This window comes from Bombus huntii, chromosome 9 (assembly GCF_024542735.1).
Source record: "Bombus huntii isolate Logan2020A chromosome 9, iyBomHunt1.1, whole genome shotgun sequence".
Lineage (NCBI taxonomy): Eukaryota > Metazoa > Arthropoda > Insecta > Hymenoptera > Apidae > Bombus > Bombus huntii.
Genome location: NC_066246.1, coordinates 6225559 through 6241278, shown reverse-complemented (window position 1 = coordinate 6241278; position 15720 = coordinate 6225559). Strand labels below are relative to the sequence as shown.

The 15720-nt window shown below is 26.5% G+C and overlaps 3 protein-coding genes and 1 long non-coding RNA gene across 8 annotated transcripts; 1 reads left to right on the top strand and 3 right to left on the bottom strand.

Moving 5' to 3' along the window:
• Window positions 1-798: 798 nt before the first annotated feature.
• LOC126869268 (uncharacterized) lies at window positions 799-5915 on the bottom strand. Of its 3 annotated transcripts, XM_050625564.1 has the most exons (11): window positions 5581-5913; window positions 5117-5261; window positions 4597-4719; window positions 4113-4312; window positions 3631-3840; window positions 2159-2324; window positions 2015-2081; window positions 1784-1943; window positions 1469-1606; window positions 1259-1372; window positions 799-1156 (listed from the first exon to the last, which is right to left on the bottom strand). In XM_050625564.1, exons 1-11 carry the CDS (start codon window positions 5652-5654, stop codon window positions 934-936), a joined length of 1620 nt encoding a protein of 539 aa, XP_050481521.1. In that variant the 5' UTR covers window positions 5655-5913; the 3' UTR covers window positions 799-933. The 3 variants fall into 3 exon arrangements, with proteins under 3 accessions (XP_050481521.1, XP_050481523.1, XP_050481522.1); XM_050625566.1 differs by lacking the exon at window positions 3631-3840 and having other exon boundaries at window positions 5581-5915; XM_050625565.1 differs by lacking the exon at window positions 4597-4719 and having other exon boundaries at window positions 5581-5914.
• Window positions 5916-6058: 143 nt separating this feature from the next.
• On the bottom strand, window positions 6059-8379 carry LOC126869271 (HIG1 domain family member 1C-like). Its single transcript, XM_050625574.1, has 3 exons — window positions 8213-8379; window positions 6853-6995; window positions 6059-6664 (listed from the first exon to the last, which is right to left on the bottom strand). The coding sequence occupies exons 2-3, from the start codon at window positions 6986-6988 to the stop codon at window positions 6480-6482; spliced, it is 321 nt and encodes a 106-aa protein (XP_050481531.1). The 5' UTR covers window positions 6989-6995; window positions 8213-8379; the 3' UTR covers window positions 6059-6479.
• Window positions 8380-8566: 187 nt separating this feature from the next.
• Window positions 8567-9473, top strand: LOC126869272 (uncharacterized). The gene is made up of 2 exons (XR_007690872.1): window positions 8567-9087; window positions 9304-9473. It is a non-coding gene; the product is annotated as an uncharacterized LOC126869272 (long non-coding RNA).
• Window positions 9416-15603, bottom strand: LOC126869267 (uncharacterized). Of its 3 annotated transcripts, none has more exons than XM_050625562.1 (13): window positions 15356-15603; window positions 13848-15275; window positions 13410-13768; window positions 12928-13281; window positions 12574-12844; window positions 12084-12499; window positions 11765-11989; window positions 11210-11685; window positions 11024-11135; window positions 10207-10683; window positions 9996-10137; window positions 9722-9834; window positions 9416-9646 (listed from the first exon to the last, which is right to left on the bottom strand). In XM_050625562.1, the coding sequence occupies exons 1-10, from the start codon at window positions 15369-15371 to the stop codon at window positions 10528-10530; spliced, it is 3813 nt and encodes a 1270-aa protein (XP_050481519.1). In that variant the 5' UTR covers window positions 15372-15603; the 3' UTR covers window positions 9416-9646; window positions 9722-9834; window positions 9996-10137; window positions 10207-10527. The 3 variants fall into 3 exon arrangements, with proteins under 3 accessions (XP_050481519.1, XP_050481518.1, XP_050481520.1); XM_050625561.1 differs by having other exon boundaries at window positions 9722-9817; XM_050625563.1 differs by lacking the exons at window positions 9416-9646; window positions 9722-9834; window positions 9996-10137; window positions 10207-10683; window positions 11024-11135 and having other exon boundaries at window positions 11564-11695.
• Window positions 15604-15720: the final 117 nt, after the last annotated feature.

Here is a 15720-nt window from a genome sequence, read left to right as displayed (position 1 = left end):
CAAGCATTGTTGGATGAGGATGACGCTCAAACGCAACAACAACTCGCTGATCAATTAAACGTGACACGAGAAGCCGTCTCCATGCGTTTGAAAGCCATGGGAAAGATTCAGAAGGTGGAAAAATGGGTTCTACATGAACTGAATGAAAGACAGCAGGAAAACCGAAAAACCACTTGTGAAATGCTGCTCGCCAGATACAAAAGAAAGTCATTTCTCCACCGAATTGTGACTGGCGATAAAAAGTGGATATATTTTGAGAATCTTAAGCGTAAAAGATCATGGGTAGCTCCAGGCGAACCACCGACATCGACTACAAGACCAAATCGTTATGGACAGAAGACAATGCTCTGTGTTTGGTGGGATCAGAAGGGTGTGATCTATTATGAGCTGTTAAAACCTGGCGAAACCATTAATACTGAGCGCTACCGACAACAAATGATCGATTTGAATCAAGCTTTGCGTGAGAAACGACCAGAATATCAAAAAAGGCAACACAAAGTAATTTTGCTTCATGATAATGCACCATCACATACAGCAAAACCGGTCAAGGAAACGATTGAAGCGTTCAGTTGGGAAATACTTCCGCACGCGGCTTACTCACCAGACTTGGCTCCGTCCGATTACTATTTATTTGCAACGATGGAACATGCACTTTCTGACCAGCACTTCACTTCTTACGAAAATGTACGAAAATGGCTCGATGACTGGTTTGCCTCAAAAGAGCAACAGTTTTTTTGGCGTGGCATCCACCAATTGCCAGACAGGTGGGAAAAATGTATAGCTAGCGATGGGCAATACTTCGAATAAAATATTTTTAATCATTTTCATACAATAAACGTGTTTCCTACACAAAAATTCCGGTTTCATATTTACATACCTGGTACTTTCAACTTAGCAAACATAAAAATTAACAAAGAGACAATTACACATATTTCATTTACCACGACTTTCTGTATTCGAAATATTTCTTTGAGAATATATAGAACCTTGAGTTAATTCTCTCAATGCACCTTTTCTTAATTCTGAATTAGGTCCTTTGGCAACACACCGATTTCCAAAAAGCAAAGTAGCATCATGTCCATTAGCTATTGTTTTGTTATATAACTCTTTACTTAAAAAACTCGGATCTGGTCCTGACCATGGTGCATAATCAGGTCTAAAAAAATTGTAATAACAATAATTCTATTTATTTTTTATTTCAATCATACATATCTATAGCAAAAATATTAATTTATCGAAATAAAAATGTTTAACTTACAAAAGTAAGTCATTATTAGCTCCTTTTGGTAAATCAGGATTTGGTCCAACTGGTTTTGTCAAATATGGAGATTTATATTCATTATCCTCTGTGGTACTAGTTCCTCGAGAAACTCTAAAAATATTATTAGTTATTATATTCTTTATTTTTTTTTTTCTAAATATGAAAAATATTATGAACATGAAAAGATATGATAAAATTTTTTTGTACTTTGGTATTTCTATTTTATTTTTTGAACGTTTAGATTTTTCCGAATTTGCATCCTTAACTATTTTCTTAATTGGAGAAGCAGTTAATTTTACAGCTTCAGTTACTGGTGGACTGTCTTTCCTTTCGTCACTTCTACTGCTGCAAATGTTACATATACTTAATAAGATGTTATATTTTCATAAAATACGATAGATTTACATATAAAACAATTGGAACACTATATTTATTTATAAAAAGTTTCTTAAAACTCTACTATACATGTAAGTAAAAAATATTAATTTTTCAATTTACTACTATTTAGATATGTTGTGTTACCTTGGACTGCTTGATGTACACAAGGGTCTTGTAGCTTCTTCTGTAACCATGATATCTAATATGTGTATTGCTCTCTCTTCATCATAATCAACACTGTCCATAGCAAGCATTATTACTCTTTCTGGTACTGATTTATATTTCTCCATCAATCGCGTTTTCACTAATAAGTTATATTTCAAAAATTCAAATATTGCTATTAATATTTTAAGGAATAATGTTAAATATACCTACTTTTATTTTTCTCTTCTAAACTTTTCATACGCGGTGGCGGAGTAGGTACAGTTTGTTCATTGTTTATCTGTGAAGATAAAATATAAATTAGTTCCTAAAATGACAATGTCAACTAAACCTACAAATAAATGTAATATATATTACCTGTTCCTCCTCTTTTCTTCTTAAAGATTTAGGAGCTGTAGGATTTCGTTTTTCATAGCCCAGATCGATTAATTTTTCAGAAGCTTTTTGAACATTGTTGTCACTTTGTTCCAAAATATCAAGCAACATGGTTTCTTCTACTTTTGGGAATACATTTTTCAGGTACCTGTACATATAGTATTTTGGTATATAACATTTACTGCAATTGTTTTACAATGTACAGAATATAAATATGGACAGTCTACAATACAGGACTGAATTGTGCAAATGATAATTGATTTATAAATCAGACATAGATATGATGCAAATAATTATTAAAACAAATTGCATATTAAAATAACATTATTTTTAATGATTAGTAACTAAAATTTACATAAAACAGTAGTAACAATAATTATTTTGGTATGCACATGTGATTGATAATTTGACATTATACAATATACAATGTTATTACAAATTTATTAATATCGGCAAATTGATTTTAAAAATAGTAAAATGACATATTTTGAATAAGTATAGATATAAACAAATATAGATATTTAAAATTACAGTACACATGCACATACTGTCATGCTTAAACCACATTTTTATTGAATAAATGAGTTTCTTATTGCATGCATAATATATTAATATTCTCTTTTTCCGATTTTGTTGATAATACATAAGAATGATATTGTACATTCCTAGGAAACTCATTTACTACTATAAAGATTTGGATTACAACAGGCAAACAATATATGAAAGAAAAACAAATTTTATGATCGCTACTAAAAACTAAAGCAAAGAATACATTGATGATATAGAACTAAAACCAACCTATCTATGATTTGTGTAAAGTTTACACTATCCAACATGTGGTGTACTGTAAACCAGGAAGAAACTGAAATGAAAAATGAATTCCAAATGACAATACTACGCATAAAAAAAGACCAAATACAAATTATAAAAATAAAAAATTAAACATAGAAAGGAAACGATTAAAAAATAAAAAAAGAATTACTGGTCTTTTGATATCATTCTTTGAAAACTACTTAATACAAATTTATCTACTACACAAGATGTAAATTCTTACAACATATTGCTATAATTATTTTATAAAAAAATTTTGCATTCTCACATTGATTGATTGTTATATTATTGCTTATAAAATTATAACAAATTTTAACACATTGCAGATGAACAAATTTTTAATTTCTGATCATACAATGTATAGAATTAAATATATAGATTTACTTATAAATAAAAGATCTTTGAGAAAGATTATATAAATAGTCTGCAATGTGTACTGACACATGCTATTACTACACAGCACTGTATGGTCATATACATAAAATATATCAGATATTCAAAATAAATCAATATTTATAGTATCCTATCTTGTTATCTGATATATTTCTTTGCAACTATCACAAGATACAATATCAACATCTAGCATCCATATCTGGTGAAATTTATATAAGTATGGGAAAAACCTAAGTTTTATTTTGGGGGAGTTAGGGGCTGGCCGAGCCCCACGAGGTGGACTCAATGTTAGAGCTGCATGTATAGCATGTGGTGGTAATCGCCATCTTGGTATTGCATAGTTTGAATGCACTCCCACAGGTGTGCATGGTCCTGGCGCACAAAGAGGATTCTTTTCCACTTGTAAAGCGCTGACAACCAAAGCTGCTCTGTTATGGTATCTGAAAGATATCAGCTACCACCTTAGCACTATAATTAATACAGTGCTAACAAAACTCATTGAAAAGAAACTAATATATAATTAGAAAAAATGTAACTAAATATGCATGAAAGCATAATTTTATGTGTGTATGTTAATATGGTTTGGGTTTAAAGACATAGAAATTTACATTAATATAAGTAAAAGATTAATCAACATTTTTGTTAATAATAATATATGGTAACATGAATAAAGATCTAAATGTACATACGCATACTGAATTCTAAAACTTACTTTTTCAAAAGAAGTCGAATATGAGTATCAGAAACTGTGGGAAACATAGCATTGATTTTAGCAACTTGTAATTCAGAATCCGAGTTCTGTGTTAAGTATGTTTCCATATTCTTTACTGGAGTTGGAGATCCCAACGTCATATCCCCAAGCCTGTTTGTCATTGCACTAACTGATTTCAGTGATAATGGAGTTTTCAGATCCTATATAAATTACTTTCGTTAGATATTGTTAGATGCATTAATTTCATATTTAATATTAGAAAAATATGTTTAATAAACAGATACATAATAAAGTTATAAAATTACTTAATATAAAAATTTCGTATATATATACATATAAAGTAATGTTCTTTACAATTTATCTATCCACATAATTATTTTTCTATGATGAAAACTTATTAATAAAAATTTAATTGTATCTTCAATTCAATATCAAAGTATCATATAACATACACAATGTACATGTACAATTATAAGTTACCTACCTGTAAACTAGGAGGTAAAAATGCAAGTTGTGGATTATGATAAGGAGACAGTGTTGGATAAATTTGCGGAGCTCTGTGAGCTCCAGCATAACCTAAATGTCCACCACCTCCATTTCCTCCAGTCTATTATTTTGTTGTACGTGTTATATTTTATCCAAATGCAGCATGTGCATATGACAAAAACACATATATTGGAAGTGCAATTATGATCATTTTAATACATGCATAAGTGCAATTTTAAAACACCCAAGTATTTCTTCAGATATAAGAATGGATATATTTATTGTATGATCATTAGGCTGTAGTTTATGGAAAATTTAAAAGTATAAAAATGTACATAATACATATAATATGCAAAAATGTATTATAATAATAATCAACAAGTAAAATTAATCTCTACTTATTATTTATACATCATTAGTTATGTTCACAAAAATATGAATTTTCACACATATTTGTGGTCTACTGATGATCCAATAAATTTTACAGTTTTAACATACAGCAGAAATTATCTACTGACCTGCATAGGTATATCTTGGGAAGTAATAGTTGTAGCAGAACTCAGTGCCATTGAATTTTGTGATTGTATATACTGAGAATACTGCCAATATCTTACTCTTGGATCTTCCCATGTTGTTGTACGGTTAAAATGATTTATAAAATATCTGAAAAATGTTTTAAATTGATTTGTATAATAACTAATAAGTTATTTATTGCACATTTATCACGTAAGATTTGATTGTAACCATGTATAATATTTGATATATCATATATTGCAAGTAAACGAAAAAGATCATTTAATAAAAATAATCATATTCATTAATATTTTCTTTACTAGTTTGTATACATTAAAAAATCGAATAATCAGTAAATCGTGATTGCGTAATATTAGCTTTTTGCAACAAATAAATACTCCCACTCAGATTTATTTCTTCTAACATTAGATAACGAAACAATCGAAGATTTTCTAAAAAATTTACATACGGACGACCACTTCGAATGTCATATCTGCATTCCCAACCGGGTGGCAATTGACTCCTGTCACTTTCTTCAGCCATCTTTGCGTATTTTGATAACTCGAAGTAAGTTCTTCCGGAACTAATGTTACGTACTCACTATTACGATTAATTAAATTTAGTTATATGAAAACACAATTCAATCGTAACTAATCTGATTTCAATTTAAATTGCTATATTTATTAATTCCTAAATATAAAAATTTAAAGTATTATTAATTATTACATTTATTATATATTAAAAAACTACTGAACATTCACCAATAACAAAAATCTATGTAATTTACATATGATATACAACACATAAAGGTAAAGTTACATATCGTTAATGATATTTAACAATATGTGAATTTAATAAAAATTAAGTATTTGCAATGTAATTAAGTTGAAATATTTTCTCTTGTTCTGAAATTTAAAATTGTCTGATATTTTTACTAAATACAATCATATATGTACATATTTTATTTAAATAGACATACATATAGTGAGATATTTAATACAAAAAAAATTCTAATTTTTCACTTAAATATTTATTTTATTACATTTTGTTTAATTTTTACAGCTCTTTTTTCTTGAAACATTATTTATCTTATGAGACACTATATTTCAAGAACAATAATTTATGTAATAAATAGTATCTTTAAATGTAGTATTTAAATAATACTAAACTATTATTGCACATAATTGCATATTGTTTATAGTATTTTTCTACAGAATTTGATAATCACATAAAGTATCTAAATTTAATAATCATAAATAGCTTTCAAGCTCCATTTTACTAAAAATAAGCATATTTTATTTTACTCTTTGAACACGATTGAATGTTCAAATTGTCTCCTTATTTCTTTCTAACATTAAATGATGAATGTTATTCTGTCTTCTTCTTCTTTATATAATCGTTATACATGCCATAAAACATTCCTAAGCTGATGATACCAAGTGCTGTAGCCTGAGCTGCAACTCTGAATTGTACAATAAATATAGAAGGTTTTACTGTTCGTGTTCTCCACTTATATGCACCTATTCCACAAACAGTAGTTAAACCAACTATACCTATAAAGACAATTGTATTTTCACAATAGTATTGTGTATAAAGTAATATTAATATTATAAAGTAAACAATTATATTCCAGTATTGATTGTATCAAAATAAGATAATTATTATAGAATACTCATTTCAATTTAAAATGATATGATATAATATATATTTAAATAAAACATTTTTGGTACTAAAAACATACCAGCTAAAAGAAATGGTGATCGTTTTGCAAATAAATAAAACCTGTCTGATAATGATATTTCATTCTCTAATGCTATCTTAATAGCCTCTTCTGGAATCTCGACTGCTTCACCGATTTTCCAAGTATTGTCGCCCATTACTCACCTGTACATATTATTCATACATATACTTATTATAGAAAAAAATAATTTTATAATACAATTGTTATATATTAGATATGTATATAGGCATAAGATACAGTACAAAAAATATTATATAATTATTAAAAACAATAATATTTTTAATAATTTTATGAAATAAATACTTTATCAAATTTAAAATATTATCTTTTAATTCGTACAATTATATATGTATACACAATAATTTATCTAAAAAAGTAATAAGTTCAAATAATTATTATAAATTATTTAGTGCATATTTATTAAAATGGCTTTGGAATTAAGAAATCAATGTTATATATTGTATAACACAAGAATGTACATTGTTACATTGTAATTAATATATAATTCTTTCTATTAAAAAATTCAAAGATAAATTGACTTTAAAGAACATATTAGTAAAAATCATTTTTCAAATATATAAACACAAATTTCATGTAATATTTAATACATATTGTACTATGTATATTTATATATGTTGTTAATTAACACGAAGTAAAAGATTAAATTATTTATAAAACAATAAATTTTATTTTATATATTTTTATAAAATATGCACGCGCGCGCACACGCAAAATAAAATTGAATACTTCATTTTAGGTTATTCTAATGTTAAGAATAAGTAACAAGCATTAACAATGAGTATTTTTACAATGGTAATAAATTTTACATGCATCTATTATATCATAAGCATTGCATTTGTACCGAGATATCGCACATTTTTGTTATGAAATGTTCTAACAGATTGTAATTATGTACTATATATGTGTATTCGGATTTTCATTTCTTATACATAACTTGTTTTCGTATAACATTGCCCTTTTCATTGATTTTCAATATATCATTCACACATGTCGTTGAATATTACAATCGTAATACTTAAAATAATTCGAAATTAATAATAGCATTATATCAATAGTTCCTTTATACCAATACAAAAATATATGTGTCTTACAGATTATTTATAATAATTATATATTTTTACTTAATTTTTCAGAAATGTAAAACACAATAGCTTTAATTTATAAAATCATTTTGGATATAGCATTATTCTTTATGTAACAGTTATACTTGAACAATTATAATAACACGTTGAGATAAATTTAATATTTTATAATTTCTATACAAAATGTTCTGAAAACTCATAAATTATATATTCCAATTTCGTAACACACTTATATAAAAAATGAATAAACAGTTTACCTTTATTCTTTGAACAATGTAAAAATTTTAAAACATTAAGCTTTTGTCCTTTCGTCCCTTTCGACCGATGTGCTTATGAATAATTCTAAATCTTATGACTCGTATCTGTGATCTGTGACTGCGACCATGCTGTGACCAGCCTGTGTGCACGCTGGGTGTCCCCACCACGAGAGTTGCCAGTGTGCGAATACAACGACGATCCAAACATAATAAACCAACCTTAATACAAAATTACCATGGACATAGGATATATATATATATGACATATTTTTATACCCAGGGTAATTACAATTACTAACATGTAATGTGTAACATGACCTTGACAGGGATAAATCGATATCACCAAGTAAATCGATATTGATACCTTTATTCATTGGTTATATCCAATGAAAGTATCGATACTTACTTGATATCAAAACAGAAGTATTTCACTAGTGAGCAGCCAATAGTTGCAGCTGCAGTAATCAACTTTTGTTTACGTTTATTACCTTATCTCGTTGAGAATCATTGGACAGACTGTAGATTTTTACAATTACTGCAAATGTCATTCTTTTCATAAACCTTGAAAAAAATAATTTTTTAACAAAAAAATGTCAATAACAGATTTTTATTTCATTTAATTGAGGTTGGTGTAACTGATACCAAAAATAGTAATAATTTGAACATCCCATCATAGTTGGCAATTACAGGCATAAGAATATTCCTATGTCCATGGTGGCAATAGAGCAAAGGCAATCCTTTATTAAGCTATTATATCGTACTTCAAACAATAGTTAGATTTATAAATTGCCTTGAAATTTTAAGTGCGGACGTTTGTTACAAAAGTGCCGAAGAATGCAAGTAGGAAAGAGACATTTTGAAATTGCTACGAAATGGTAAATGTTTAATTTATTCTTTAAATGATATATGAATCCACTCATTATTAAAACATGTAATAATATATATAGCTTCTTAAACTGAATATAATAATTAATGTTAAAATTATATAACACTTTCTAGAAAGTATCATATCAATCATATAATATAACACTAAATTTACATTTTTATAAATTTGTACACCACGATATTTAATGTAATTTTTTATGATATAGGATCCCATCTGCATTAACTTATGGAGGAGCAGCTGGTTTGGCACTGATTTATTTTACCGATTGGAAAGTAGTAGCTAGATACATACCATTTTATGGAAGCAAATTCGACAACTAAATTGTAAAATATATTTATTGTAATATGTTACTTAATAAATTATAGTATTATATAATTCAATGGATTATTTATTAAATATATGCGTTACATTCTGTATCTACAGTACAAATATTTTAGTTGATATTGACCCTTGATAGATTTGTTTCTCTTTGCTTTTCATACAATATATTCGTTTCTCTTTCGACTTCCTCCCTTTTGCGTGATGAAACATGATTCTTAAACTTGAATCTGTATATAAATATACGTTTATTATATATCTCATTTCTCACTAGTTGACAATACAAACAATATAATTATATTTACCTATAAGCAGCCAAAGATATTAGAATAACAGATGAAATAAGAAATGTCTTAGTTTGAATATTTATGCTGAATTTGCCTTTCGTCATGAGATGTTTGCTTTAAAATAGGAAGTACTTTTAAAAATTACATTAATAATAAATTAGACAGGTTATCTTATTGAGACTAGGAATATGAACTATACTAAATTTGTTATTTTATGTATATTAAAAATAAAAATCAATTATTTATTCTCAATATTATCGTATAAATCTTTTTTGTAATGCAGGAAACCTACCTTATTTAAGTCTTTGTTATTATAATTTTTTTCAGCGTATTGTTTTAATGGTTCATTCCAAATATAATAACCACTACAAACTCCTAATATAGTGGCCACAATAGCATTAATACGTGTTTGGGAAATTACCATTGCTAATTACCTAAGAAATTTATAGTTACTATCGCAATATTAAATATCTTTGATAAAATTATAAAACGCGGAAGATAACCTTTGTTAAACGAAAAGGCATGTAACCGCCACAGGCGTCGAATAGGCGGTAGGTACTACTATACAATGTTACATAATTTGAATTTTCTATATTTTTAATGCTGAAAATTTTTGAATTTCTATACAAACATATACGAATATTAAAGAATATATATGATCTTGGTAAATACTGTTGTCATTATGGATTTAGTTTAGTAATATTTAAAAGATTACTTTTTCCAATAAAAAAATTATTTAATAACTTTATTACAAATATCTTTTTAATCAATATTAAAATACACTATCATATACAAATTTGTGAATATTGTTTTATAATGATCATTCAGATTTTTCCAATAAATTTATAAAATTTGTTATATGTATCTAACTGAGTTTTGAAAATTTCTTGCATTGAAACAGGTAGTGTTCGTGATAATAAAGCAAGTCCATGTTGATCACACACACTGATTAATTGATTTATACAATTTTGTATAGACATCTAAAATAAAAAGTTGAAGTATATTATATTAATTGTTAACAGGAAATATGGTATTGCTTGCTTAAGAATCCGCTATTCTGAGACTATACCCGAACGTTTATCTGAGCAAATAGAAATTTTAAAAATTGAACAAGAAATGATGTAGGTGAATGGGATGCTGATATCAACATTTAACACATGTATACCAACTACATATCAATGACAACTTAGCATTTCAACAGTATGAATACATAATTCATGGAGATTGTTATAGATAGCAAAACGATGTTCGGATGCTTATGCAGTGAGTACGGTATACGATGCTACATTGTTAAATAAAGTATATCATAAAGAAATTTACCTTAATAAAGTTTGGTATTGAACTTTCTGACAATAATTTTAGTAAATCTGCTACTAAATAAGGAGTTATTCGAATCATATCTTTCTTTAACTTTACTAAAGAACTAGTAAACCTGTATGCAAAATATAATAGTTTGAAGTACGTTTATGATTTTTTCTGTTAGATAAATAAAAGATTTTTACTTACTTTTCAATATCTAATGCAAGACATTTAAATGTGTGTTCTTCGGATTTATTAATAATAGATTTGGATTTATGTATAAAAATACTTAATATTTGTCTGTACAATATTAACAATAAAGGTATCTTGTCGCTAATTAGATTTGTTCTCATTTTGAGCAGTACATTGCACAATGCTAATGAATCACTAAAAATTAGTATTGTATTTGCTTGCAATGATTTTAAACTAACAATTATACTCATATCAATAATATAACCAGGAAGATACAAATGTTTAGCAGCAACAATATTGTGTATTAGTTTCAACAAAGTTGGCCAAAATTTTTCTAGTATATTTACAGTTTGTATTGTTTGAATTAAGTTATTGATAGCTATTAAGCGTAGCTTATTGCGATCATTGGACATATTTGTTTTTAATATAGCGTTCCATATAATACAAATATTTTCTAGATTATTTTCTTGTTTACCTAAAAGTGTTTTAACCTATAACAAACTAAAGTAGTAAATATTTTGTTGATGACAACATTATGCTATATAATATGTATAAAATTATTGAACATACCAACTGATCGTGTAATTCTTCGGTAAATTCAGAAAGTTCATTCAGTTCACTTGATGCTAATAATGGTGTAAGTACATCTATACATGGGTATTTAAATAATGCATACCAAATTGCTCTTATAGTTTGATTTGTAACATGAAATACTTTTTTATTATGTAAAATAACAACCATAAGTTGTAGACCATCTTGCAATAATTCATTTGTAATCTCATTATTTGTATTATTCTGTTAAATAAATACTTTATTTTTATATGATGTAATTTTATTTTAAATTTATCACAAATATGTTTCGTTTATATTTATGTATATTTATATTTACCACAAATATGTGTTCAATTGTTGATTCTGTAACATCCTTTAATTTTTCATCAATGTTTTCATCTTTAATACCAATTCTTAATAGCAGATTTAATATTTTCATGTCATATGAATTTTTCATTTCAAAGGATAGAGTCTCCATTGCAATTCTGATTAATTTTTTTTCCGCCTTTTTAATTATTATTTTTTGGTCAACATTTAATTTTGATTTAACGCGTTCCATAGATTCTAATAAGAAAAACATATTTTCCTTGGAATTAGTGGAACATTTTATAAATTTGTTTAAACTTTTATATGAACAATTCTTGAGAAACAGTTCCAATGATTTTTTGAATGTTTTGTTTTGTGGTAGTAATTGTAGCAACAAAAAAGGATCTATATATTGAAATATATCAATATTAGGCTTTTCCAAGAGATCTAAAAACAGAACAGTTTTTCATACATTATTCACTTTTGATTAGATATCTTATCTGTATAATCATGAAATGTACCTGAAAACATTATATTGCATAAAAAGACTATTTCATTACTCTGATTACATTCCATTCTAACAGCAAATATGAACATAAGTGTTATAACTTTTAAATTAGTATTCAAAAATATTAGTGGTAGATGAAGTAATATTTCTAAATATACTTTAATTTTATGTAAAAGTATATTTTGCATTTGTACCCATTTGTTTACTAGCAATTCTTCCTTTAAAGACATTAATACATCATTTATTTTTTCACATTCAACAATTTCAGCTTCAAGTAGCAATTCCTAAAAGGATAAAAAATTTTTGTCCAATTATTTAATTAATTTTATATAATATATTTGAATATCAATAAAAAATGTATACTCACTGCATCAAGATATTTACTAATAGATTTTGTTATACCTTCTGTTGCTAAATATCCAATTTGTGTAAAAACACCAGTTAATATGAATATCATTAATCTTTTATTTTCTTTTAAATCATTTTTATGTAATACTTTCACCCATTCATTAAAATTATCTGCATTAGAAACCATGTCTGCTAATAATAAATGTGTTAATTTTAACACTTGTTCATTACTTAAAGATGGTATTATTTCTGTATCAAATTTTAATATTAAACCCCAACAACGTTCTATACCACCTATCAAACTCTTGAGTATCACAGGAGATTCAGTTAATGTATTTTGAGACATCTTAACTTGTTGTAAAATGAGTTTGTTCTGAAATTTTATGTAAATATAATTTTCATACATTTCTAATATACAATATGATGAAAAATAAACAAACAAATAAATATTAATTTGATAAAAATAATAAAAGAAGTAATGATAAAATTTTGATAACATACCATATTATTCTTACAATCTTCATTACCAAATTTTTTAATTTTTTTGATCAGTTGATGCCACTGAGTCTCAGATATTGGTAATATCAAATTTTCTGAAATAGTATTTGGCACATAGTATTTTAGAGCTCTTTGTGTTTCATTCCATGAGAATATCGCAGTTAATAATATTACAACTTCTTCATCCTGATTTGAACTCAATGTTTTAACCAGTAAAAGTGATAGAATATTTCTTACATCATCAAAAGTATTTACAAATTTTGTGTAGGAAGTAGATGTTCTACTATATTCAAAAATGCATATACCATCTAACAGTGTAATGAGTAATTCAACTATAGCACGTAATATTAAAACATTTCCACCTATAATAGAAAATATTTAAAATATCATATATAAGAAGATACTAAAATATATAAAAATCAATGATGGTTCCATTCTTACTAGTATTATTAGATTCCAACATTTGTAAACAATCAGTCTTTAAATGGTATGTCAGTGTTCTTAACATAACTACACTTTGTGAATTTGTTACATTATTTACAGCTTTCATTAACTTCTCTTTGAATTCACTTGGAAAACATATACTACTTCCTGATGATATATGATGTGATACATGAGACAAACTATCTTTTAATGCTATTAATATTGCTGAAATTAATTTTTCTTCTTCCCTTAAGTGTATAAAAGCATCCAAAATAGAAATCATTAAATGTTTATATTCTAATACTGATTTTTCTATAAACATTTTTCTTAGTATATCTTTAACTTTTCTTTCAATTATGAGAGGATTAAAATAACAAAATTGTATTAAGAGATTGTAATCTGCATTACTCATGCTTTTACTTATTAAAATATCATTAATTATATTTTGACAATAATCAAATAATGTGATTTCATGTACTTTATTATCAAAATTAAAAGTTATGTCATTTAAACATTTTAAAAAAGTATTCAAAACTTCTCTTTTATGTGTCCCAGAACATTCTACTAATTTTCTTAATATTATATCTAATGTAACAGTGTCTGATTTGAAAGTAATTACTGCAACACGGAAGAGAAAAGTAAATGTCATTAAATTACTTTGGAAATCTTTTGTCTTTGCATGTCCTGTCAAAATAGATAGTAAGTTTTTAAATTGTGTTATATCTTCATCTTTTAGAAATTCTCCACTTTGAGTATGTTTTCTACCAAATATTAATTGTTGAATACATTTATGTGTTATTGCACCTAATCTATTGGTATTATCAGTACAGTCGTGGTCAATTATAACACACAAAGGATATAAGATATCATGTATAAACATGATTCTCAAACTATCTTTTGTAATAAAAGCAGATTTATAAATTTGTATTATATTTTCTACGACATTAATTACTGTATTATATGCTGTCAGTATCAATCCATTGCTTTTGTTAATTAATGAAATCTTTATTCCTTCCGTTGATTTTTCTCCAATGTTAAAGGTGTGTTTAAAAACACTATTTACACATTCTAATAAGGACTTTGTTAAAAGTCCTAAATCTTTTGGCTTATTAATAAAATATTGTGCAATCCTGTTATTAAAAGTTAATAATCGACAGCATTCGAAAACATCCTCACGTATATGTTTTACATCTTTTTGAAATGTTTCAACGAATAATTTTATCAATAATTTTATTACATCACTTTTAATATCCAAATATTCGGTTTTCAAACAATTTTTTAATGAATCCCAAGCTTCTTGGTCCATGGGACACATATTACAAAGCCATTGCAGAATAAGATCTTCTTTATGTATTATTGGTATATCAATGGCACAGAATGCATTTTCTGCTAATTTTAAACGTTTGGGTAAAGGTTCTTCGTCTGAATTTAGACGTCTTAATAATTCTGTCAAATAAAAAAATATATATGTAATTATGTCTTACTAAATTTTAAAAGGTTAGAATTCTACTCACGTGGTAACTTACCTACTGATAAAGACATTTCAAATATATTTACGTACTATATTGATACATTCAATTAACACATTTTAACATATTTTAACACATTTTTCAATATTCTTTTGTACAAACGAATTATTTTAATACATTATATACACAATTAACATGTTACAATTTTCACTTGCGTTTTTTTGTTGTAATGTCTGCCACCTTTAAGATAGTGGAAGTAACCGGCCATCTTATGGCGGCCGGAGTATGAAACATAACCCAAATCTAATCCATTGCATGCATTGTATACAATCCACATGCATTGTATACAACCAGCGACTCACTGGAGTAATCATCGATAGAAGTCAATATGGCGTCATTATTACTTACCTGTAAAATATGCT

Excerpts from the sequence above, each read along its gene's own strand:
- LOC126869268 (XM_050625564.1), bottom strand. The coding sequence starts at position 5,654 with ATGGCTGAAGAAAGTGACAGGAGTCAATTGCCACCCGGTTGGGAATGC. Across the intron at positions 5,262-5,580 it reads GACATTCGAAGTGGTCGTCC|ATATTTTATAAATCATTTTA; the intron begins GTATGTAAATTT and ends AACATTTTTCAG. Across the intron at positions 1,944-2,014 it reads TTTAGAAGAGAAAAATAAAA|TGAAAACGCGATTGATGGAG; the intron begins GTAGGTATATTT and ends ATAACTTATTAG.
- LOC126869271 (XM_050625574.1), bottom strand. The coding sequence starts at position 6,988 with ATGGGCGACAATACTTGGAAAATCGGTGAAGCAGTCGAGATTCCAGAA. Across the intron at positions 6,665-6,852 it reads ATCACCATTTCTTTTAGCTG|GTATAGTTGGTTTAACTACT; the intron begins GTATGTTTTTAG and ends TTGTCTTTATAG.
- LOC126869267 (XM_050625562.1), bottom strand. Across the intron at positions 12,845-12,927 it reads TTAGTAAATATCTTGATGCA|GAATTGCTACTTGAAGCTGA; the intron begins GTGAGTATACAT and ends TTATCCTTTTAG. Across the intron at positions 11,686-11,764 it reads AAGAATTACACGATCAGTTG|GTTAAAACACTTTTAGGTAA; the intron begins GTATGTTCAATA and ends AGTTTGTTATAG.